Source organism: Drosophila yakuba, chromosome X, assembly GCF_016746365.2.
Source record: "Drosophila yakuba strain Tai18E2 chromosome X, Prin_Dyak_Tai18E2_2.1, whole genome shotgun sequence".
Classification (NCBI taxonomy): Eukaryota; Metazoa; Arthropoda; class Insecta; order Diptera; family Drosophilidae; genus Drosophila; species Drosophila yakuba.
Genome location: NC_052526.2, coordinates 16,055,333 through 16,078,557, shown reverse-complemented (window position 1 = coordinate 16,078,557; position 23,225 = coordinate 16,055,333). Strand labels below are relative to the sequence as shown.

At 40.6% G+C, this 23,225-nt stretch overlaps 4 protein-coding genes across 8 annotated transcripts in view; 3 read left to right on the top strand and 1 right to left on the bottom strand.

Moving 5' to 3' along the window:
- Nucleotides 1-146: 146 nt before the first annotated feature.
- LOC6525617 lies at nt 147-1,452 on the bottom strand. The gene is made up of 2 exons (XM_002101416.4): nt 1,281-1,452; nt 147-1,222 (listed from the first exon to the last, which is right to left on the bottom strand). The coding sequence occupies exons 1-2, from the start codon at nt 1,353-1,355 to the stop codon at nt 701-703; spliced, it is 597 nt and encodes a 198-aa protein (XP_002101452.1). The 5' UTR covers nt 1,356-1,452; the 3' UTR covers nt 147-700.
- Nucleotides 1,453-1,882: 430 nt separating this feature from the next.
- LOC6525616 (WW domain-containing adapter protein with coiled-coil homolog) lies at nt 1,883-10,604 on the top strand. 5 transcript variants are annotated; one of them, XM_039370086.2, is made up of 16 exons: nt 1,883-2,087; nt 2,331-2,824; nt 3,632-3,668; nt 4,067-4,886; nt 6,067-6,427; nt 6,494-6,742; nt 6,814-6,888; nt 6,954-7,029; nt 7,141-7,226; nt 7,288-7,383; nt 7,448-7,866; nt 7,928-8,163; nt 8,230-8,672; nt 8,749-8,918; nt 9,045-9,166; nt 9,239-10,604. In XM_039370086.2, the coding sequence occupies exons 4-16, from the start codon at nt 4,665-4,667 to the stop codon at nt 9,315-9,317; spliced, it is 2,634 nt and encodes an 877-aa protein (XP_039226020.1). In that variant the 5' UTR covers nt 1,883-2,087; nt 2,331-2,824; nt 3,632-3,668; nt 4,067-4,664; the 3' UTR covers nt 9,318-10,604. The 5 variants fall into 5 exon arrangements, with proteins under 5 accessions (XP_039226020.1, XP_039226012.1, XP_039226014.1 ...); XM_039370078.2 differs by having other exon boundaries at nt 1,884-2,087; nt 9,039-9,166; XM_039370080.2 differs by having other exon boundaries at nt 1,884-2,824; nt 9,039-9,166.
- Nucleotides 10,605-11,185: 581 nt separating this feature from the next.
- On the top strand, nt 11,186-12,527 carry LOC6525615. The gene is made up of 3 exons (XM_002101414.4): nt 11,186-11,326; nt 11,387-11,590; nt 11,675-12,527. Exons 1-3 carry the CDS (start codon nt 11,270-11,272, stop codon nt 12,443-12,445), a joined length of 1,032 nt encoding a protein of 343 aa, XP_002101450.2. The 5' UTR covers nt 11,186-11,269; the 3' UTR covers nt 12,446-12,527.
- Nucleotides 12,528-13,028: 501 nt separating this feature from the next.
- LOC6525611 (inactive dipeptidyl peptidase 10) overlaps nt 13,029-23,225 on the top strand; it is a 100,045-nt gene continuing 89,848 nt past the window's right edge. Inside the window, exon 1 of the mRNA XM_039375337.2 lies at nt 13,029-13,223. The gene's annotated coding sequence lies outside the window, so the exon portion shown is untranslated. The remainder of the gene's footprint in view (nt 13,224-23,225) is intronic.

The following is a 23,225-nucleotide window of genomic DNA, read 5'->3' as shown; positions in this document are numbered from 1 at the left end:
TTTTTTTTTATTATTTTACACAAATTTCCTTAAATTGAGATTTCCGTTTAGCATAATAAATATTATTATTATTATATGTATGTATATTATAATTAAATATCAGCAACTTTTTTTTTGGTAGTTTTAATCCCGTTTAGACTAAATAGTATGCTATAATAAAGTCTTATATTTGATCGAGCATTCGATTTCTTGGCTTTCGTGTAACGATTTGCATGGATGCCATGTAGGGGGATATTTTCTTAAGTTCTTTCGAAAGATACGCACTGTCGTAGTATTATATTCTCATATAATACACCGTGCACTACCTTTTAACAAATTACTTTCTTAAATATTCGACTGTTCTTTATCTTAACAACAAACTCCATGTGGGTATATCTTTTGGGAATGCCATACACATAGCTTTCAAGTCAATAAAATGGTACTATAGTTTCCATAACTGTTGGTTCTTAAAGACATAACTCAAAATTCGTTCGAACTTGGAAAATTCTTTCCAGCTTTGAAAATATTCGTCGAACTTGACAAATTTCCTGTTTTAACCGTAGAGAAAGGGGATTTTAAGTAGCTCATTGATAGCAAAGCAAGAGCATACGGTGAATAACTATGATTATTATACTGTCAGCTAGGTTTAGCCTCAGGAACTGGTTACCAAGATGTGGAGCTCTGTAAGGCACTGCAGTGGTTGCAAACTCCTGTCCTCCGTCTAGGCGAATCTCTGGGAGACCATAATCTTGGCCGAGAGCTTGGCGAAGTTCGTGTGGCACTCGTTGCCATGGAAATAGAGTCCAATGAGCAGCTTGAACTGGGCCGCTGACATGGGATACGGTTCCTGCGACATCACCACAATGGTGTCGATGCATTTGCCCGCCTTTTGTTCCGCCATGTTGGCCAGGATTTCGCGGTAATTCACAAAGGACGCGGAGCACTTGGCAATGTGTCGGACCATTTTGTCCGTGGAGCACTGCTGCATCACGGGGCGCAGTAGTGCATCCAGGACAAGGGACTGCAGATCAAAGACTATCAAATCGGGACTGCGCAAGGACTCGGCGCTATCCTGCATTTCCAGCATGCGGAGCGGGGTGCTCTCCACGTCCACCAGTTGCAGAATGGTCAGGTATTTGCTGCAGCTATGGGCCTCCTCCCATGGATAACGTTTCGCCATTCCCTGCTGGCGACTGGTGATCAGTAAAACGCGCTTTTCTTTGGTGGCAAAGCGTTCGCATAGCTAAAAGAATTGCAATTCGATGTTGATAAGCCGAGCTACATAGGTGTTTCTAACTCACCTTTGCCAAATTAAGGGCGTAATCCTCGCTGCCCGTCAAATATATATAGTTATTGTTGCAGTCGCTTAAACTCATTCCTTGAAAATGCTTAGAAATTAAACAATATATATTTAAGAAATTCTAAAATTCTTCAGCCGCTGTTATCGGTATCGGGATTTTCCTAAGTCGGCCTATCGTGAATCGATACATCCGGTAGGAGTACTGTTGACCAGTGTGGCCGTCCAGAAAAAATACTATCAAACTGTATTTTTATACCAAATGCATAAGAAACTAATAATTTAACAACAATTATTTTTCAATACCACTACAACTTTAAAAAAATATTACATGTCAAAATAATTTTGTATTTTTATTTAAATACATATTATTTCACTTAATACCAAATCAGAATTAAAAACCAAGCCGAGTTGGCAGCCCCCATCGCAGAGAGACCATCTTGCATTCCGTCCAACGCCTAGCGGTAGCAGGCACTAAAAAATACCATAAAAAGCGGCGCCACCTAGAGTACACCACACTAACCAGCCAATTGGCTCATATAGCCGAGCTCTTCGCACGCCCGCAAAGCGTCCAGCGCGAATGAGATAGCCGCACACAGCGACCGATTGCCGTCAAACTCAACACAGCCGTGCCGACGAACAGACCGCACAAAGCGTAATGCAAAAGAATTGAAAAAATCATCAAGTATAGAGGCCAAAAAGCGAACGTAGCAAGTCGCCGTATAATTAAACAATTGTCGTTCAATGCTGAGCAAATAAATGCGGCGATTACAGCGCAGCAAAGAAGGCGAGCGGCAAATTGCGAACTGCGGTAAGGTTCAAAGAAAAAAAACCGAGTAATGTTGAAAAGAAGTCAAACGAAATACGGATGAAGCGACACTACACACACACACACACGGACGCACGCATACACTCACACACACTCGGGCACGCAGAGGCGAATGCCGTGTGTGCTTTAAGTGAAAAATTAAAGGCGTTCCGAATGCTAATTGCATTAAGGAGAGATCAAAAAGGAAGCTGTCTAAAGGATTGCCTTGAATGTTTGTACTTTTAGGAGGCAGCAAAATAAGCCGATAAAACGGCGACCGCAATTTAGGCACACACACTCACACATACGCCACACAAACACCGAGTCAGGGGCCACACAGACAAACAGCACACAAACACACATGCCACTGAGAGCCTCCCATACAAGCAGACCACAACACACACACACACACATACAAGCGAGCGTGCCTTGGCAGGTTAGAAGAAGAAGAGGAAGCGGCGGAGGCGGACGGTGGAGCAAAAAGGAGGCGCCAAAGGCCCCGGAATATTGGATCAAATCGGAATAAGGCTGCATTATCTTCGCCACGAGAAGAGGAAGCAGCAGTAGCAGCAGCAGCAGCTCTTCGACGAAGGAGAAGAGGAAGCAGACGCAGCAGAAGCGGAAGAAGAAGAAGAAGCAGGAGAAAGAGGGAAATCCAACAGAAGCAGCAGCAGCGTATTTGGCGAAAAACTTGCATTGATGGTAATGCATGCTAGAAAACCGCAGCGTATGAACGATGGGTAATATATCAAATATAATATGCAATCTACCGTAATATCGGAAATAACAGTGATTCCCAACGCACTCACACACACACAGACACACGCACACCCATAATTGTATATTTTTTTGTTTACGTTCTGTCCTACTGCCATCTCGCTCTAACTCGCAGTGCCCGCGTTTCCATTTTACTCGCCAATTTTCTCCGTTTACCCTAATTAAAAGATTTTCGTCGATATATTGTTTTAACTTTGTTTATTGCTTTGATTTTCCCCCTTTCCCATCGGCATTCTCGCAATATTCGTGTTTTTCGTCTTTTCACCACACAATAGTTGCTTCTCGCTCGCACGCGCTCAGCTGGCAAAAGGCCACAAAAAAAAAAATTCGTTCTTGTAACATTTACAGTTGCTTATTGCACTGCAAAATAAGTTCATATCCATTGTTTATCAATCGCGTTTCATTTAGTTTGTTTATTTACCATCGGTTTTTAGCCGGCTTTCGTTTGTCCGTTGAACCCAGAGCAACTAAAATTAATGACTGTCAACAAATCAATGCCGGCAATTGATAAGCGCCTCTATTGATAAAAGACAGCTCAATCGGAATTGGGAAATCGATTTACAAATGGCTTTTTCCCTTAAAGCACCGTGGGTTTAACATTTAAATTAGTTTTGAAACACAAATTCAGGCACTGCCAATTGTAAATCTATTTAGACAAAGGATGGCAGACTAACTAGCCCAACCAAGTGTGCTCTAAAGTGTGTTTTATATACCCAACTCCATTTCAAAGGAAACTAATGAACTTTTCATCTTTCTTCACCATTTTCTAGGTACTTTGAGAAGCATACCAGCCACACATCATACCAGGTAAGCAGGACGATCCGAAATTCCTCCTCGAACTCCGCAATTAATCACATTCACATGCCAGCTTTTAGTGAACGTTTTTAGTTTCGTAGTTTAGCTCCATTCGTAGTGCACCCAAAAGCCACAAAAAAAAGAATATAATAGCCAATGTAAATCGTATTTTATCGAACCATCGATTTCCCCTCTGTCATTTGCTGATATTTTGGTAAAGAGAAAAATCAACAAAATTGCAAATTGTATAGCCTGGATTCTGGATTTATTTTTGGTTCATATTTCTCATTATTTCATTCAATCGCTGTCTTTGTTGTGCATCCCAGATCTTACTTTCCCGTAACCTCATCCATTTTTGAACTGACCGAATCGTGTTTCATTTTAACCCATTCAAAAACGCGGCATTGCAGCCTGAACTGATCTTAACTTGAGAAACGAATCTATACGCAACACAGCTAAAAAAAAACAGATCCAAAACAAATCCAATTCAAATTCGATTAATCAACAAAATATCCTATTTAGAAAGAAATTATTCAAATACAATATCTAACCGAACAGCACAAACAAATGCTTTAAATCGAATGATATATGAATGATATATAAATATACAAATTTGTCAAACTATTTTAAATAGAAATCGAATTCATAACCAATTTCTAAACTCTGCCTAAGAAATAGAAACCTAATCAAAGTCAAATAGCCTTAAAAACGACGTAGTAAACAATTATACATCAGTATTAAAAAAAAAAACAACATGAATGTGCGACTTAAGGAGAAAAGAATTTTCAAATTATTTAACGAAATTATCAACGAACGATAACAACAAAAACACAAATGTGCCTCATACATAAAGCAACAACAATCAATTAAGTCAACAACAAATAACCAATGCAAAACAAATAGGAAACAAACCAAAGCCAAAGCCAAATAACATTGTGCCCTCGAAAACAAGCGACCAATTGGACTTTTAATTCAAATACAAACCTAATACGAATAAGTTAATTATCTATGAGGAGCAACAAAAACTCCTTCGGCAGCAGCAACCACAGCACCAACACCAACAACATGGCTGTTGATCTCTCCCTTTCAACAACAACAATTGCCAATTGCAACAGCAACATTAGCAACCATAATAACAATAACAATATCGCGAGCAGCAAAAGCAGCGCAGCAGCAGCGACGCTGGCAGCGAATTCAACGCCTTCAGCAGTGGGTCTCTGTCGCCTAGAAGTAAGTAATCCCCAGATCCAAGATCCCAGAAAATAATGGTTAAAAAATAAAACTAAAATTAAATAAGAAAAGGAAATAAAGTGAATAAGGACCATTAAAGTGCCAACACAATCGTACTGAGCGAAAGAAAACCAAACTCAAAAAGCAACAAAGAAAACATTTAAATAAAGGAACAAATAAAACTACTCATCCATTGTCAAAAAATAAAATTAAAATAAGGCAACAGGACATAAAACATGCAGCAGCAATAAATCCTCCATTCAAATTCGTATATTTTAAACAAAAATCTGAATAAAACGACACACAAATCGCCGCTATAAAAACATTATCAACAAATTATGATTTACATACCAAACACCTAATTCTGAAAAGGAATATTATTTTACATCTCTTAAACAATGAAACACCACTCAATTATAAAGGATTATTTATTATACAATTTATGATTATTGAACAATCAAGGATTGGAATATTATTGAATTATTTGATTATTAACAAACGATGGACCAAAAACATGGATTATAATTTTATTTTATCTTTAAATAGAAACAATTATGGATTTTCAGTTCGGATAACCTGAAGACAAATAATTTGAAAAACCTATTTACTCTCAATTAAAATATAATTTACTCAGAAGACGACAACAAAAACCAAACACACGACACATTTCAAAATTCTTCTCGATTACACATTTGATTTCTCAAACCATCGGAGTTTCATTTCACCCAACTTTCCTTTTGTATCCTTTCGTTTCCATTGGCAATAATCACAAGCGAGAACATTGGCAAAAGTAGCTGGCATTATGCATTTACTTATGATTTTCCTATTGAGTAGATTTAGTTCAACTAACCAACCACCCTGCTCCCCAAAAATTAAATAACTTCAAAAGTTCAAACTAAACCGAAACTTAAATCAACTGCTATTAATAATGCAACACTGAATATACCAGTGGTTTTGTACTTTTCAAGCGATTCAGCAAGGATTTCCAATATTAATCCCTTTTCTTGGAATACAAAATGATTTAACTTAAATTACAATTCGCAATTTACTTGAAGTATTTAATCCTTACTGCGATTTCTCGAAGAGTACTCGACAAACATTGTATTTTGTAGCACTGTGCAATTAATTTTGGGAATGTAAATCGACTAAAAACTGTGTGCGCTTCTATTTACCCGTCCAGAGCTCAAAGTACAGCAGTTCAAAGCGCGACTACGAACGCGATCGTTCCTCCAATTATCGCGATCGTGACCTGTCGCCAGGCGCTGGCGGTGGAGGAGGCGGCGGATCCGCTGGAGGAGGTGGCGGCGGCGGCGGCAGCAGCAGCGGCAATGGCGGCGGACCATTGAACAATGGCAACAGCTACCGCTCCCAGTCGCCGGACATTGATTCGCCATCGTCCCGTTCGCACGATCTGCGCGATCGCAGCGATCATCGGGGCGGAGGTGGCGGCAATGGGCGTGGCGGCAGCGGCGAGCGGTACAGCTTTATGCAGAAGATGCGGGATCGAGATCGGGAGGTCTACAAGAAGGATAAATATTCAGGTAAGTTGACTCAACTGCAAATTAGAGTTGTACACCTCATCATATGCTCTATTCTTTACTCCATAGATAAACGTGATCGGCGTGGCAACGATCGCGACTCGGAGTCGTCGTATCGCACCAACCATGATAGGGATCGTCGTGGCGGCGGAGGCAGCAACGCCAGCGGCAAGCTCTGCTCCTCGCGGGAGAACGACAAACGATCCGGGTCCGACGATCGCGATCGGGAGCGGGACCGAGATCTGCGCGACTTGCGCGACAAGCGGGATCGCGGTTCCGATCGCGACAGGGACATGTACAAGAAGGACAAGTACGCAGGTAAGTCCAAGCATCCATGTACCCTACATTTTCCACATCAACTAAACATATGTTTTACCTTTTTTTGTTAGACAAACGAGATCGCAGCGATCGGGGTGAGCGGACGGCGCGTTATGGCGACTGGAGCGAGCATGTCAGCTCATCAGGTGAGTCCATCTATGGCGGGTTATTCTTCTCCAGCCTCTAAACGAAAATGTTGGTTTGCTTTCAGGCAAAATGTATTACTACAACTGCAAGACGGAAATCTCTCAATGGGAGAAACCAAAGGAATGGGTGGACAGAGAAAGGTAAACGCAATGGCATTATAAATATGACCAGCAAAGATCTTGGGGAAAATCTGTAATAAGAGCACCCTAGTACTCATTAAACATCTTTATTAATGTATTATATGCTTGCAGAAATTTGCCGCGCGATCAGCATCGTGAGAAGGATTACCGCGACAAGGATCGCGATCGCGACCGCGATGATCGTTTCTCCAGATCAAGTGAGTTAGTTGCTTTATAAGTTTTAAATATATGATTCAAAATTTGCGTTTTTTATTGCAGCATACAAACATTCCAATTCTTCGCGCGACAATTCACGACTGAGATGGAATTACGACAACGATGGCGGTCCGCCCAGTCATCGAAGGCGTTTGGATGGTGAGCATACCGCTAATTCCATATCGCCAATTAATTTAACCGAATAAAAAAATCTTACCAATAGGTCGACACAACGACAATGCTGACATGGACATAAGCGGCGACTCCACGCCTACCTCGGAGGCCAGTTACTCGCTAAGCGGCACGCCCACAACACACGGAGGCGGTCCTGGCGGAGGCGGAGGCAGTGGCGGCGGTGCCGGTAGCAACAGCGATCAGCCAATGGGCAATGCCCTGCCCCGTTTGGCCTCCCACCCGACTGCCAACTCCTCCGCATCCGTGGCGACGGGCACAGGCTCGGCGGGGGGACTGCACTACGGCAGCGGAGCGGGCGGTGGCCCAGTAACGGGCGCCACAATGCTGCCCACAATGTCGGGCATGCTGAATAGCAACAGCAGCAACAGTGCCGGCGGCAGCAGCAGCAATGCCAGCAGCAGCAGCCTGAGGAACTCCGTTGTCGGACACATTGGTTCCACCTCTGGCGTAAGTTTGACTTCATGGTAGCCCTGAGCGGTGGTTGTAACCTTATTTATATGCATTGCAGACAACTGTGCCCACACTGGGGAGTCAGGATCCGCACCAGCACCATTTGAACTCGAATGCTCCACTGCCACCGGGTGCCAAGGGCAAGGATCAGGCGCTACTAATGCGCCAAAAGATGCACCTGGGCCTGGGCCTCGATGTACAATCACATCACGGCGTTAACTCGGTTGGTTCTGCGGCAGATGGGTCCAATCACGCCTACAATTCGGTCAATAACTCGGTCTCCGGCAGCTTGCGGTAAGCGAGAAAAGGCTTATTGTATGTATGACCATGAGCTAAAATTTATTAAATTCAACATTGCAGAGACTCGCCGTTGTATGTGCACCACAGCATGTCGCCCTCGTTGAGCTTCACCAAGAGTCCCATACCGACGATTGTGGGCCACACGAACAATGTGAACATCGCCTACACCTGCAATCCACCCTTTGGCCTCAAAACGACCCTCGATGGCGGAGTGATGGTCCCGAATGCCTCACCGGCCACGCCCGGCGGCAACGCCTCCTCCGGCTCCAGTGGAGCGAATAGTAGCCAAAGCATCGTGCCCGGCCTGGGCGCCGTCAGCGGAATCAGTGTGATCACCTCGATGGGCAGCAACAGTGGCGCGGGAGGCGAAGGACCGCCTACGCCCACACAGGAGCTGGACTTGAGTGGCTCGGCATTGGAGCAGCAACAGTTGGCCGCCGCAGCGGCAGCCGCGACAGCAGCCAGCCTTCAGGCGGCGCAACAGGCCCAACAGCAGCGGAAATGTACGTATTCTAATTCTAGGGTGTTCGCAGTTTTCTTTTTACTAACAATACTAAACAATGATTATTGTTATTCTAGTGGATGGCACATCGTCGGCCACACTGAGCTCGCTGCAGAGCTGCGTGAGTTCCTCAGGACAGGCGGCAAACCTGCGCGGTCCCGAGATTTCACCCAAGCTGGCCAAATACTTCCGCGCCGATCTGATTGCGCATGTGACCAATTGGCAGGCGGAGGTGCTGGAGCGTCAGGTAAGCTGTGAGGTAGGATTTGCCTGCGAATGGAGCACTAACTCGACCTCTGAACATATATATACAAACTCGATACATGGACTCGAACTGATTGTAAATGTTTTTCATTGTTTCTCGAAGGCGCAGAAGTGCTGTGAGGATACACACCTGTTCGGCGACATCACCTGCACGAGGATATGCGCGGAGTTGAAGTGTGCCCGCAGCCTGGTGCGAAGCACCGAAATCAATGCCACCCTGCAGGAACAAAAGTGAGTGAACCAATGCCACTTAAATGACAGTTGTCCTCTTAACCAATACATTTTATCTATTATCCTTCGCAGAATTATGTATTTACGTCACCAGATCCGCCGTATTGAGGAGTCGAAGACTCAGAACGCGTTTATGTCAGACGATACTTAGGATCAGGAGCAGGTTAGGCTGCGCGTACATCGCAAGCTGTCTGTTAGGCTCAAAAAGAGCTTCTTCTGGCGCAGCTGATGATGATTGCGATGATGATTGGTCCATTGTGGCCGCCGTCAGCAGCTAGCCTTTGTCCTCGTTTCGCAGGCCCGGATTAGCCCCTATATATTGAGGGTATCCGAAAATGGATTAGATGATGACGACGACTGGCGGGGGCCCCACGACAATGACTGAGAAACCGCGTGCATCCTGCTCCATCCTCCTACTTCTCTCCTCTGGGCGACGCATCTCTCCCCACCACCACAACCAGCCCGCGATTCACTTGTGTTCGGATCGAGTTCCAGTTCCCAACCAACTATATAGTGGCAGTATGTAAATGGTTGAGCGGACTGCATGGACTTGGCACAGGACAAATCAGGATAAATCAACCAACAGCTGCAACAAGAACTTTAACAAGAAACACAAAAAAACTAAAACATAATTTATAATTAGCAAAGCGTAAATTAAAAACAAAAATAAACTTAAATAAGCATAAAGCAAGACGGAGGAAAAGCCAGAAAAATAGCCACAAATAAAACACCCCACTCAAGATAACTACAGAAGAAGATAACTACAGCCGACAAGAACCGACTTATCAAGATCAAGAAGCAATATGGATAAAGCCACGTATCTAATCGAATCGAATCGAAACGGATCGAATCGAATCGAAAGAAACAAAACAAAAGATATACAAACGAAATAGGATCAACAACACCAGCAAAGCAACAACACCAACAAAAAACAAGTCAACATAGTATACTCAACTGCAATAAAAAGCTAATTAAACTATATACAAATTATATATAAATAAATATATATAAATAGAGTATATGAAAGATTGTATATTTACAACCACCCAACATAAATACGGAGGAGAAATCATGATGATAAAATGATTACGATGACAACCAAAATGCGAGTCAAGTCGAGACGAATGCACGCTTCTCGGGACGAGGAAATCGACAATTTTATATATATATTTATTTGTATATATAGGTTGGTAACCCAACGACCCGCACGCCGTTTTTCTATTTATTTTTACCGTGCGATCGAAATGTTTGTTTAATCTGCTGATCAACGGCTTGGTATCCTGCTAATTGGTGCAATTTGTATATCTTGTTTTGTAGTTATTTATCGATAAAATCCATCGCCCGGCCACACCTAAAACTGCTATTAATTTTGTTTAATTTAAAATGTATAAGCATAAAAATTTATATTTAATAACACACCATATTCTTTAACCTCCGATATAAATTGCAGTTAGATTTGTTTTAGTTTAGTTTTTTTTGTATGCCTTTAATGTCTTTACGATATATGATCATATATATATTTTTTATTATATATGCATATATAATTTATTTGGCAAAGCGACAATTTTTTTGTTATTTAAGCGTAGCGAAGCGAAAGCAGTCACGAGAGAGAGGGGCGGGGAATGAAGAACTAACAACACGTATATAAGTGTAATTTTGAGTTTTTTTTTTAAATCTTAACTTGACAAACCAACAAACAAACAAGAAATGGTTCTGCGTATTGAGCAGATTCGAAACAAAAAGAAAGCAAACAACAATTTAATAATGATAATGCTAATAACTATTGTAGATATACATATAAATAATATATAAAAAAAAATATATTAGCTAAGCGTCGAAAACAAAACAAAACAAAACAAAAAAACAACCGAAAAATAGAAACTTTTATTATGAATTAATTAAAAAATACAACAACAACAAAATAATGGCCAATATGTTTATTTCAATGGGCAGTTTTCTCCAACAAGGAGGCGTTTCCTTTTCAGATTCGTATGTCACACACCTTGCCATACGAAAACCTCAGTTCCAAACGTGCTCTCGTGAACTAAAGTCGTACGAACAAATTATTCAACAAAAATAGTATATATTTTCTTTGCCTTAAAAATGTATAGAAACCTACATTTACATGCTTGTCGCTATTGCTCGTGCTCGTTGTCACACGTGAGTCCAAAAGAATTCGTCCTCGTTTCTGGTCTTTCATTATTCAATTACAATGTGCAGGACACTGAGTTATCAATGCGTAGCACCGGCTCTTCTGTACTCACCAAAGCTACGCAGACAAGTCCGAAGTATGAATACGAAGGCTGTGAAGTGGAGGAATGCTGGTGCTCAAATCCTAGATGTTCGTTTCGCAGGGAATTCCCTGTTTCCTACTCGCAGCGCTCTCGAAAGTCAGAGGAAAGTCGAAAGTCAGAGGAAACGCGGGTAAATAAGCAATTTTATATATTACATATATATGATATGACAGTTCCTGAGTATTCATTTGATTTATTATAACTACGCCCTTAGGGTTCTTCCAAGCAATCTTCGAATAAACAACGACGCAGCTCCAGAAAAATGCATTCTTCGCGGTACTATGGGGTTCCGAATTTGCCTCTGGAGTCTGCAGATGACAATTATGTAGACGGAGTGGAATATGAACTCAGCCAGAGCGAGTCCAGTGTATCACCACCAGTCAGCCGTTATACGACGGATGACGCAAAGTCCTCCGACACAGTTAAATCTACCGGGAAGTGCAGATGCAAGTGCTCCAAACCAGAACGCCACCCGAAAACTATTAGGTTAGGGAGTGCTGAAGAAATCAAACCAGAACGCCTTCCAAAAACTATTAGTTTAAAGAGTGCTGAAGAAATTAAACCAGAACGCCTTCCGAAAACTATTAGTTTAAAGAGTGCTGAAGAAATCAAACCAGAAGGCCTCCCAAAAACTATTAGTCTAAGGAGTCCCGAAGAAATCAAAAAGGCGGTTCGATCGCAGATTGCAGTGCTGGAGAAATTGGAGGCAAATGGGTGCGATTGTTATATCTGTAAGCCGCCACCACCAAGTGAAAAAACCATGTGTGAGTCTTCTTCGGAGTCGAAGAAATCGAAACCGGACCAAAGTGGCCATCATGCCAATGACACTACCAATGATTTGGTCAGAACCGAGATAATTGATCCGATGATAAGGCGTTTGCAGCGCGTGTATCTGAACAACAAGATACACGAACTGGGCATCCTGGATAGTCTGTATGATATGAGGGCGCAAATCAACGAGGTTTATAGGAAACGTAATAACTAATGGGTTTCCTTCTTATGCTTACACTTGACTGTTTCGTTGTATATTTTCTATAATTAAAATTGGGGTAACCGGGGGCAACAAATGCGTCTTTTCTTATTACTTGATTTTATTTAGCAAAAAAATCCTGATCAGGTTATTTTTGCATTCAAGAATCTAATTCTTCTGAAAGCCAATTCAAATCTGGCGCCAAAGCTCTCTCTCTCTCTCTCTCTGTTATTTTGAACCGTTATAGCCGGCTTTTCCTTTGCAGCGAGCGCCTCTTGCGGCCGGAAAAGCCGTTGGAAAAGCTCAAAGCTTGCGAATACCCAATAGACGAATGTGCAGCGCAGCGAATTCGCTGCTCCGAATGAATCGGAAAATGAACTTTCTGCGCGGGGGTGAGGCGGGCGAGGCGGAAAAGTTCGCGCCTGTGTGCGTGCGTATCTGTGTTGTTTTCCTTTTTTCCTTTGGCTTTCTTTTTTTTTTTTAGCATTTCCCTAGCATCTCCGCTTCGTTTTCGGAGGACGACGAAACGCCAACAAGTAGCAGTTCAGCATTCGACGCGTTCGCTTGCCAGCGGACACAGGCCAAAGTAAACGGGTCAACTTTCAGCGAAACGGTTGGGTTTCGAAAACGCCGAGTAACGGTTATCGGTTCGGGCAATTTTTCAAATATTTATTCTTGCTTGAGAGTGTTTCGCATGTGTAATGATAACAAAAGCGCGATAGGGTCAAAATAAGAAAATAAACTAAGCACATTCAATTTCTTGTGGAAGTTTACTAACCAAAAACTGCCAAGGGTGAGCCAGAAAAATTCAAAAAATAAATATCGTAGAATTTATAAAATTGCGCACAGTTGTGATCACAATTGTAATATAGTTCAATACTCAATTAATTTCAAAAAGCTAGGAAATTAGTTAAAAGGTGTCATAAATATGAAAATTCTTTTTAAAGCCAGCTATTTTTGCTTGTGAATGTGAAAAAGAACTTACATGTTGCTAATTATGCCTTTCAAAACATTGAACTTTTTACTGTTAAAAGGTTGTGTTTTTGGCAGATTAAACGCAAATAAATAAATATTTCTAGCATGAGTTTTATCATCAATGACAAAGAGAAACTATTTTTTGTGCGGTTAACACATGTCGCAGAACTTTGCTAAATTGTTTTAAATTTTGTGAAATTTGCGACTTTTTTGGACTGTTCTATATGCGCTTTATGATTTGCGATTTGCAAATAGTCAAAAGCAGTCGACAAAAAACGAGTGAAAACCAGTTGCAAACAGGCAGCTGCAAAAAAATGGCAGCCTGCATACTTTATTTTGAATGCACTTTGAAGCTGTCACATAAACCGAACAAACAGGGGAATATACAAATACACATTTATGGGTGGGGACGGGCGGTTGCCGCCCCCGTAACCCTTGAGTGCACTCGAAGAAAATGCGGGTTGAAATTGGAAAGAATACGTTTTTAGTTAGATCATATTTAGCTATGAATAGAAAATATGTTTGTTGATTTGCCCAATTGCAGTGCAGCTTAATTATGTGTTTTTATGTGCTGATTTACTGCATTTTTTTCAGTGTGCCACCCTTGAGTGGTTGTCGCGACCACCCATCATCTGTCATTGATTTGTTTTCCGTTCCATTTGCCCCCGCGACGCCTTGCACCCCCCCCCTCCTCCACCCCTCTTGTAAACTAATTAGAGAAGGGTCCAAGGATACTCGCATGTCCTTCAAAATGATTTGCGGCTCTTTCGCTTATTGTGTTTGATTTCATGCATTTCTTCTGGCTGCCTTCGAAATTTATTTCGCTTGCCCGCCAAAAAATCTTGTTGGTGGGGAAATTGGGAAATTGGGAAAGGGTGTTTTAGTGTTTGGGTGTTTGGGCGGAAGGACCTTATTGACAATGGAGCATTCTGCATTCTGTGCGCTCTGGAATGCCAAGAGTCGAGAGTCAAGAGCCATAAATTTGACGCCGCCAAGTCCTTTTGGCATCCGCAGCAAACAAAATGCGTTAAAGCGGGGCGGTGTGGAGAGGGGAGGGTGGAAAATCATAAAGGAAAATTGCAGGGGCGAGAGTGCCGAGCTGATGCGGTCATTTGAGTGCCAGCAAGAGAAATGTGCAGCAAACAAAAATAATAATATTATTTTCATTATTAATCTACAGCTATTATTTGTCTCCCCATTTTCGACAAAGGGTCTTCAATGGTTCCTCTAAAGTTTTCCACAAGGAAATTTAAGTTTTGTGCTGCGAACTGCAGTTTGATGAAGGAACAAATTTTTAGAGGAGTTTATATTTTGTTGCGTGCCAAATCATTTTATTAAGTAAAAAGAAAGAGTACATTTCATCAAATTAGGTTAATGATACTTTTAAATATATACATATATCCTCACTCGTGGTTTTCTCCACACATTTATTTATTTGATTCACAGACCCCAATCAATTGAATTCGCAAACCCAAAAAACCAGAAAACCCATAAAACCACAAGTTTCTTAATTGGTTAAACCAAATTCCCTTTGACCTTCGCCGAGAATCGAAAACTCAGAGGGCAAGGAGGGTTCTATTCAAATTATGTGCATGTATTTCACTTTCGTTTTCATTTGCGACTGTTTGTCGTTTGTTTTCTTGATTTAGATTCCTGTTTCTTGTTTCAGCCGGATTTCTCTTTATGGCCAAAAACATTTGCCAGCAATGCGGTCGAAATGTGGCTGTTGTTTCGTGCTGGACAAACATTTTCATTTTCATTTTCGCTGCCGATTCCTTATTGCTCTTGTTTCGGCAACTGCACTCAATTTTATAGCCTCTTCGCATTTTATTTAGTTGGCTATTTTTTTTTTTTGCCTTTTTTTGGCTTTCTGAATGGGACGATTTTCAATGGACCTCCCTGGGAATTTCCCTGCCCCCCAAAAAGCCTCGCTGTTATAATTTCATTTTCCGGCCCATATATATTTACATTTTTATTTCCTCCCGGACGCCTGCGACAAAAAAAATTGTTTTCACCATGTTTTATGAGTTTGGCCTAATGTTTTTGGTCTGATTTAAATGAAGTAATACAAGTGGCCCAAAGTCGAGGGCACCGTTTCACGATCCCCAGCGAACTGCGTGACACTTATACAAATTGCATTTATCATCTGAAGTTTTCCTCGACCATTTTTGACTTTCAAACTTTCACAACTCCAAAAGAAAATCTACTAGAAAGTGTAACGCAGTAAACACATTGTCAGCAAACTAAAACGGAGCGCATCCCTGCCCCACACTTAATTCCTCTTTTTTTAGCCGTGTGTTTTATGAGGGTTTATCCAGACTTTTTTGCACCCTAAAACCACAAAAAAAAGAAAAAAAATCAACAGGGACACACTACTTTGCATACAGCTGTGGATAAATTACTAGCAATCTTAAGTAACATAATTAATCAGGTAAAAAGATTCAAAATTTTATATTTGTTTGATTATTTGTTTAAAATTTATGCTTATTTCTTCATAAACTTTTGAAAGCAAACTCTTTGTATTTCCACATAAGGTCACGTAACTATCAGTTTAAAAATAGTTGTATCGGCTGTCCGAAATCAAGATACATGGCAATGAAATCGTAAACATCTAGCTCTGATTTCCCAATTTTCGGGCCTCCATTTTTATGTGCGACTTTTCTTTATAGCCGGTTGCCACAAGATGTTGCTTTGGGGCTAGCATAATGTATATATAGCGTTTGGGGATAGTCCAAATCGAGTGTGGAATAAGTGGGAATGAACTGTTTACGATGCTGCGGGAAAATCCAGCAGGGATTCCAAAAAAATATGTTTTCCTTTTCGCACTGGCCTAAGAAAATAGTAGAGCCTAGCGTGCAAAATAGGTTTTAATTTAATGGAAATTATACAAACGCTATTATTTTTATGGGATTATTATTCTGTCATCTGTGGGTGGTGGTATTTACATATGTATTACATATATACATGAGTCACAGATTATTTAATTCAAGTGTTTTGGCTATTTAGGAATGGGAATCCGATTTTGGCAGCTTGTACTGGTAATCGAAATAATTCTTTCAATATTCCTTATCCTTATCCTTATTTCCCATATCGATTTCTAATCCTTCAATAATGGGTTTTCCCCTGGAACCAGGTCGGTTTGCCAGCATTTCCCTTATCTAAGATTGCTAAATTGTTTTTTTTTTCTGCTGATTATATCTGATTGTTGTTGTTCTGCTGCTACTGCTGCTTCCTCTTCTTTAACATTTTCCCCAGCCGCCAACGTCGTAGTGCCAAGGGGGCGTGGCAGGGGGAGTGTGGCTTGTGGGCTGCTGATGTTTCGCATGTCATTGTCGTAAGTTGGCATATGTCACCAAGGTGTTATGCGCACACATACATCTATATACTCGCATTTATACATACATATATATATGTGTGTGTGTGCGTGTACATCGTCTTTTTTTCTAAAACAACGCAAAATTGCGAAAAGAAGGAAAAACGCGGGCACACATACATTTAAAGTGTGCGTCGCATTAAGGTTTATGTGTGCGAAAAGCCAACGCGGAACATTTGTGTTTGTGTGTGTAGGGGACCTAGTTTTTAGGGGTATACTTCATCCGTGGATATCTTGATTTCCAAAATATGTATTCGAGATCTTCAAAGATATTTGGGTTATTAAACACTATTGGAATTATGTAAGTTACATTCTTATATGCATATATATTATTAATTAATAAACAATAATTATGGCGAAAAATTGATTTCTGTATCTGTTTCGTTTAAGAAATAAATACAAATTATTTGTATTTATTTAATATTTATTTGTAGAGCACTGAAAGTGCGTTGTTCGCACCATGAAATCTGTTACTTTTGAGTGAGATTTGCCAGAGATTTCAGGGGCAGAAAAAACACTTTATTCGCTAGGCCATTACCCGTTTCCACCTCCCATCCTCGCGCCCTCCATTACTTTCAGAGTAAATTTATGTTAATAACAAAATCAGAAAATCCTTAAATTGTCATTAGCTAAGCCTTTTTGGTAAGTCCGCTGAGATTTTGTCGCAGCTTTACAGATATATATATATATATATATTTCTTTTTTTTTGGTTGGCTTGCGTTGTGGCGGCAAATTCAGCGGATTTAACCTGCGAACCCGGGCTTTTAATGGCTTTTGTTGGGGTTGAGGGATTTTCGACCTGGCCCAAAGTGGCCAACGAACACGGCGAATGCTTTTAGGCTGGCCAGGACTAATTCCCCAGATTTTGTGCCGTAGAAGTTGCAATTTTTCTTGAATTTGCATTCAAAGCGTTTGGGGCAACTTGGGTGGATTTTCGGTTTCTCCCTTCGGGCCGGAAACAGATTTTGCCCTGCTTTTATCTCCGTTTCCTTTGATGCATTTGCTTACGCCTCTTATCGGCCATTGTTGTGCTGTGCATTTCCGTTTCCGTTTGACCTACGCCCTACGCCTTTTGGTACTCAGTACTCAAAAGCAGGACTGTGGATACAGCACTCCCCAGATGCCTTTCCATCTATGAGCGAACAAATGATGTGCCAATAAAGTGTGGCCCGCTCGATTCTTGCCAATAAAATCCATCTTAACTTTTATGGCCCAAAGGAGCCACCCCTTCTTATCGGCCCAACATGCTATACGGAGAAAAAAAACTATCTCACGTTTCATATTTTAATATATTTTCTTTAAAAAAAATCTAGTCATGTAAAAGTATGAAAGTTTAAGAAAAAAATATGTACAAACTAAGTTCTTTTATTCAAAGTGCTTCTTTTTTTACCAATTTGTAGGCAAGTGTTTGTAGTGATTTGTTGCAGTGTAGCACCTCAGGGGCAGCATAGAGTTGAGCCTGGCTTTTAAAGCTTTGCGCCCTTAAGCCCTTGTCAAATGTCATGTGTCCTGTATCCTGTATCCTATGTCCTGTGTCCTCCCGTCCCGTGTCCTGAATGGGAGCTTATCGCCCGTTGGTGTCCCTAAATTGCAGCTGAACTTGTTCGCACTGGAAGCCAAAAGATAAACCGAAATTAAAATAACAATTGAACCTGCATTGGATGTCCGGTTCGAGAAGTGCCTAGAGAAATGTTTAGCCAGATCAATTATCTTATCAAATGCAGCTCAATTGTGGGTGCAGGTGTTTTGAAAATGAATAAAATTGCAATAACAATAGTGTACTTATTTCATTTACCAATTTAGAAGTTAAGAATCTAGGTTACTGAGTTTATGTGCCCTATCTTCTTTCTGCCTCTTTCAATATGAACTATATTACTATAACTTGTAATTTACAAACTGAAGCATAGACTATAAACTGCATATATATTTCTTTCAAAAGCAATATAATGTTTACGATTAATCTTAATTTGGTAAAATGATCAACTGAGTTTAGCTACCAAATAGAGCCTCAAGAATGCTTGTTAAAAACGTGCAGATAAATTTGAAATATGACAAATTAGTTTCGTGTTGGCCAGTCTTGGGTGCATCCGGATCCTTATTGTTCCATATTGTTGAGATTCCGGGCACGTATGTCCATCATGCGTCCAGGGGAGTCCTTTAAGGGGGTTGGGGGTGGGGGTTTGACCACGGATTTGTCAACAGGAGTATTTGGAAGGGGGTGAAAAGTTAAACTCGGGCATTAAATTCAATGGACAGGCCACAGGCACCGACAACGACGACCAACTTGTTTTCATCCACCGCCCCCAATCCAGCCACGCCCCCATCGCCGCATGTGTGTGTGGGGAAAGTGATGCCAGTGGAAAATCAACAGCAAGCGGGCAAAAATAACAATTAGAAAATAGAATGAAAAACAAAACGGGGGGCGAAGGATTTTTATTGCTTTTTATTGCATTTATTTTCTGATTTAAATTTAATGGCTTGGACTTCGTAGAGTTAAGTGAATGCACAAATAACAACCTTAAGTATAAGAGTAGTTGTTAAAACTTTAACGTTTTACACTTAGAAGTTACGCATACGACATGTGGGCCAATTCTATATATTAAATGTTACTTTAAATATTTTTTAAAAATATTTCTTTGAATTCCGATCAAATGAGAAAGAGAAAAAAGGATAACTTCTCATTTCTGTTGTGAGCAGAACGCAACAGGAAAACGATGTCATTGCAAAAAAAGAGGACAACAGGAAAACAGAAGTATCCTTCAAGTGGCCATCATCAGAATTGTTTTCCTTTTTTTTTGTTTTTTTTTTGTAGCTCCTTTTCTTGGTTGTTTTTTCGTATTGCTGTGGAGGTTGTTGTTCTATTTGCAATGAATTAATTGACCAAGTTTTGCTTTGAAACTTCGCCTCGCTGTGGCCACAAATTGCAGTCATCAAAACTGGAAACTGGAAAAGAGGGTTTCGTTTGAAGAAGGGGGCTTCGCAAAAAAGGGGTGGGGATAATAGCCGAGAGGAGACAATTCAATTTATCAGCTTTAGGGCGATTCTGTAATGGCATTTCCTACGTGAGATAGCTGGAGTGCTTCAAATGGCTTCATTGGCCTCAACGTTTCGATGGATTCTTCAATATTTTCGCTTGTTTTTGTACAATTTTATTTGATATGAAATTATAATACCTTTCAATGATTAGTTTTTTTTGACACCGTTTATTAATATGTATTTTCCTGGCTTTCAAACTAATTTTCTACAGATTTTCAGCTGAAACTAAGGTTTTTCTGTGGTGATAAACGATTGCATCTCGAGGTTTTCAGCTTGCTAGCACTAAAGAAAAATATCATGAATATTTATCCTTGGGCATAATTATCTACTACGCACCTCACACACACACACACAGACACACAGACACACAGACACGCATAGAGCAGCCTAAATAATAACAGAATTCCCAGGACATCATGGGTGGGGCGACAAAAGGGGGCAGTGGGGGTCGAGCACTTACTTAGGGCCAAAAGTGCCCCATTGTTTTGCCCACAACATGTGGGTGGCGCGGGTGTTTCGGATGCTGGTGTGCCTCAGCTTAAATTGCTTGGAATTTATGCATCCTGTCAGGAGGAAGAAAACGGGGGGCAGGGGGTTGGAGGCTTACGAAGGACCACAAGTGGGCGACAGATTCTCCTGGGCTTATCCTAGGGCGTCATAAGTCAAGCTCATTAGAAAACCGTTAAGGAACAACAACTCAGGCGTCATCCTTTAAAGTGCGAAAACTCTAAAAACAAAAAAAAATAAAAGGAAAACTGCCAAGTGGGCAAGCGGCCAGGAAAACGTACAGACTGCCTTTTACAATTTTCCAGCTCGCATTTTTTGTTTATTTATGTCCTTACTAATTGCTCAGTGCGGCAAATAGAGAGAAAGCCAGCATGCGAAGAGGGAAGATAACCAAACCGCAGAAAAAGGTGAGCTTTTTGCTCGGGAAATGCACAAAGAAAATTCAATTGAGTCCTTGGCGACGCTGGAATAAGGATTTCTCAGGAAAACATAGCGCAAAGTTCAAAGAATAATTTATTCAGTTAGTTCTTATTAGCACTGAACCCTCAAAAGAAAATTTTAGCATTTTGTATTACTATCCCAACTGAATAAAAAGTTGGTCAAGTGTGTTTCAAGACCACTTGCATTATTATCCTTTTTTTTTTTAGTTAAGAAACGAAGTAAGCAACAAATTAAAGTTAAGTAACAATTACTTTACCAAGTAACTGTATTTTAGCTATACTCTACTATACTATTAAGGTCATTTCCCGCTCGGTCTCGTTTTGCCGCCTTTTATGCACTGTTGGTGATTTCTGTGCTATTTTAAGGACCTGAAATGGCAACATTCTGGGGCGCAGAGCGCAGAGCACTCAACTTTCATGGCGCCGGGAATCGCAGGGCGGCGAAATGAGCGCCATTTTTATGGCCTAATGAACTTAAGCAGCTTAACCCCTCAAAATGTGCAGGACCAAAGGGTCCTGCGCAAATGCACGGCACATGGCATTGCTAATTGAGTGGCAGGACTCGCTGGCTGTTTTAATTCAGGATGTCTACTTTGGTCATAAATAAACGTTATTTAATTAATTGCCACCGGTAATCACACAATTTGGCATTTCAATTCATGCATGCAATTAAATTGTTATTAACAGGTTAAGCTCAGTTTTATTTCCCACGAGGGAAATCGTACATCGTTTTGTTAAAAATGTTTAAAAACATCGAACTTCTTGCTGAAGTTATTGTTTAAATATTTTTTGGAAGCTCCTAAACTTATTACATTCTCTTATAAAATATCTGATAATTACTTGATATCAAATACATCTAAATGGGTTAAAAATATATGTTTATTACATTTTTTTTAATTACTATAAATTTGTTTAGAAAATAGTGGATTCAGGTGCTGTAATTTAGGTAAATGTACTTTTGAGTTGACTTTTTGAAGAGAGCATATTGCTTTTACAACCTTTTAAGATCCTTAGATGCTTTTGCATAGGTCTACGTTTTTTTCCTCAGTGCCCACAGTGTTCATCATACCCGCGTGACACCCTGGACACTGGCGTCCTTTGTCCCTCGCCGTGACAACTGTCAAACGTTTGATTTGTTATGCAGCGAGCGGCGAAGGAAAATGTTTTGACATTTATCAAAGGTAAGCAGCGCCAATTTGCCGCTCGCTTGCAGGTGCAAAATGCTTAGCAAATGAATTTCAGGTGAGCTCCAGCTCCAGCTCCAGCGCTCCAGGATGATTGATTATTCCATATGGGCGATGGATGGCTGCCTGTGACTCGAACACCTTCAATTTATATTGGCATTTCGTTTATTTTGCGCCAAATGCCGAAACGTTGAAATTTTAATGAGCTCTTGATGCAAAATGCGAGTTAAGCTGCTTGTCGCATTATTTATGTTAAATATGCTGAATATTTAATTGACGCACAAAGACGATGGCCGCTCAAAATAAATAAAATCTGGTTCCGATGCCATAGCATTATAGTATCTGATGCACCATATACCATATACCATATCCCATATACCATATCGCATTTCCCGGAATGTTTACCAAAGCTATTGGCTTAACCGGCTGAGCTTAATTGGTTTGCCTTGCCAACGAGCTGGGCGGCATTTTCCGATTAACTGATGGGTGGGAAAAGTGTGCGATACGGACGAAACGAAAGTCAAGCTGGCATTTAAATTGCTATTAAGCGCCATCGAGTAATGTCAAGTTATTGTGTTATGCCAACTAAGTGCTTGTCTCGATTCACCAGATAATTGCTTTTAATTTAAGACTGATTTAAAGCGTTTGTGAATATGGTTGCCAAAAATATACGTTTTAAATTCAATTGAACAATTGAATTACAATATTTGTGCACTTAAACAGCAGTTCGTTTAAGCTATTTACAAAGAATTTCTGTTTTATTATTTAAACAAAAAGAAAATCATTAAATCATGGCAATAAATATTTGCGACCATTGCTGCCATTTATCTGCTGATGATGGAGTCAGAATAAATGTATGTGTGAAACAATGAACTTTTGTAGAATTTATAGCAAAAGTTCTCGACAATAAAAGCTGAGAAAAAAACCAGCAAAACCGATTATTATCCTTGATTTTCGGTGAAATACGAGTATGTGTGTTTTAGAATTTATGGCAATGCCATTTGGGTGTTAATTATTCAACAGGTGATTTGAAAGCTGGTTCTTGTGCCATATCATTTTAAATTCGCAACCAAAATGGATTGAAAGAATTCGCGTTTCCATTTGCTTAAAGCCTTTATCCTCGACGCTTTATCCTTGCATCGTTCTAGTGGAAATGCATTGAAAACTTTTGTTCATTGTTCATTGGCTTGTTTTTGTGTCAGTTTTATTAAATGGTCTGCGGTTTTGTTTTTGCTGTTTGCAAAACTGTTCCATTGTGTTGTGGTGCACAGAAATGGATG

Bases quoted from the DNA above. Each gene is read 5' to 3' on its own strand.
- LOC6525617 (XM_002101416.4), bottom strand. From the start codon at position 1,355: ATGAGTTTAAGCGACTGCAACAATAACTATATATATTTGACGGGCAGC. The intron at 1,223-1,280 runs GTGAGTTAGAAA...CAATTCTTTTAG, and splicing joins ACGCCCTTAATTTGGCAAAG to CTATGCGAACGCTTTGCCAC.
- LOC6525616 (XM_039370078.2), top strand. From the start codon at position 4,665: ATGAGGAGCAACAAAAACTCCTTCGGCAGCAGCAACCACAGCACCAAC. The intron at 4,887-6,066 runs GTAAGTAATCCC...TTACCCGTCCAG, and splicing joins TGGGTCTCTGTCGCCTAGAA to AGCTCAAAGTACAGCAGTTC. The intron at 6,889-6,953 runs GTGAGTCCATCT...GTTTGCTTTCAG, and splicing joins CGAGCATGTCAGCTCATCAG to GCAAAATGTATTACTACAAC.
- LOC6525615 (XM_002101414.4), top strand. From the start codon at position 11,270: ATGTATAGAAACCTACATTTACATGCTTGTCGCTATTGCTCGTGCTCG. The intron at 11,327-11,386 runs GTGAGTCCAAAA...TACAATGTGCAG, and splicing joins GCTCGTGCTCGTTGTCACAC to GACACTGAGTTATCAATGCG. The intron at 11,591-11,674 runs GTAAATAAGCAA...CTACGCCCTTAG, and splicing joins GAAAGTCAGAGGAAACGCGG to GGTTCTTCCAAGCAATCTTC.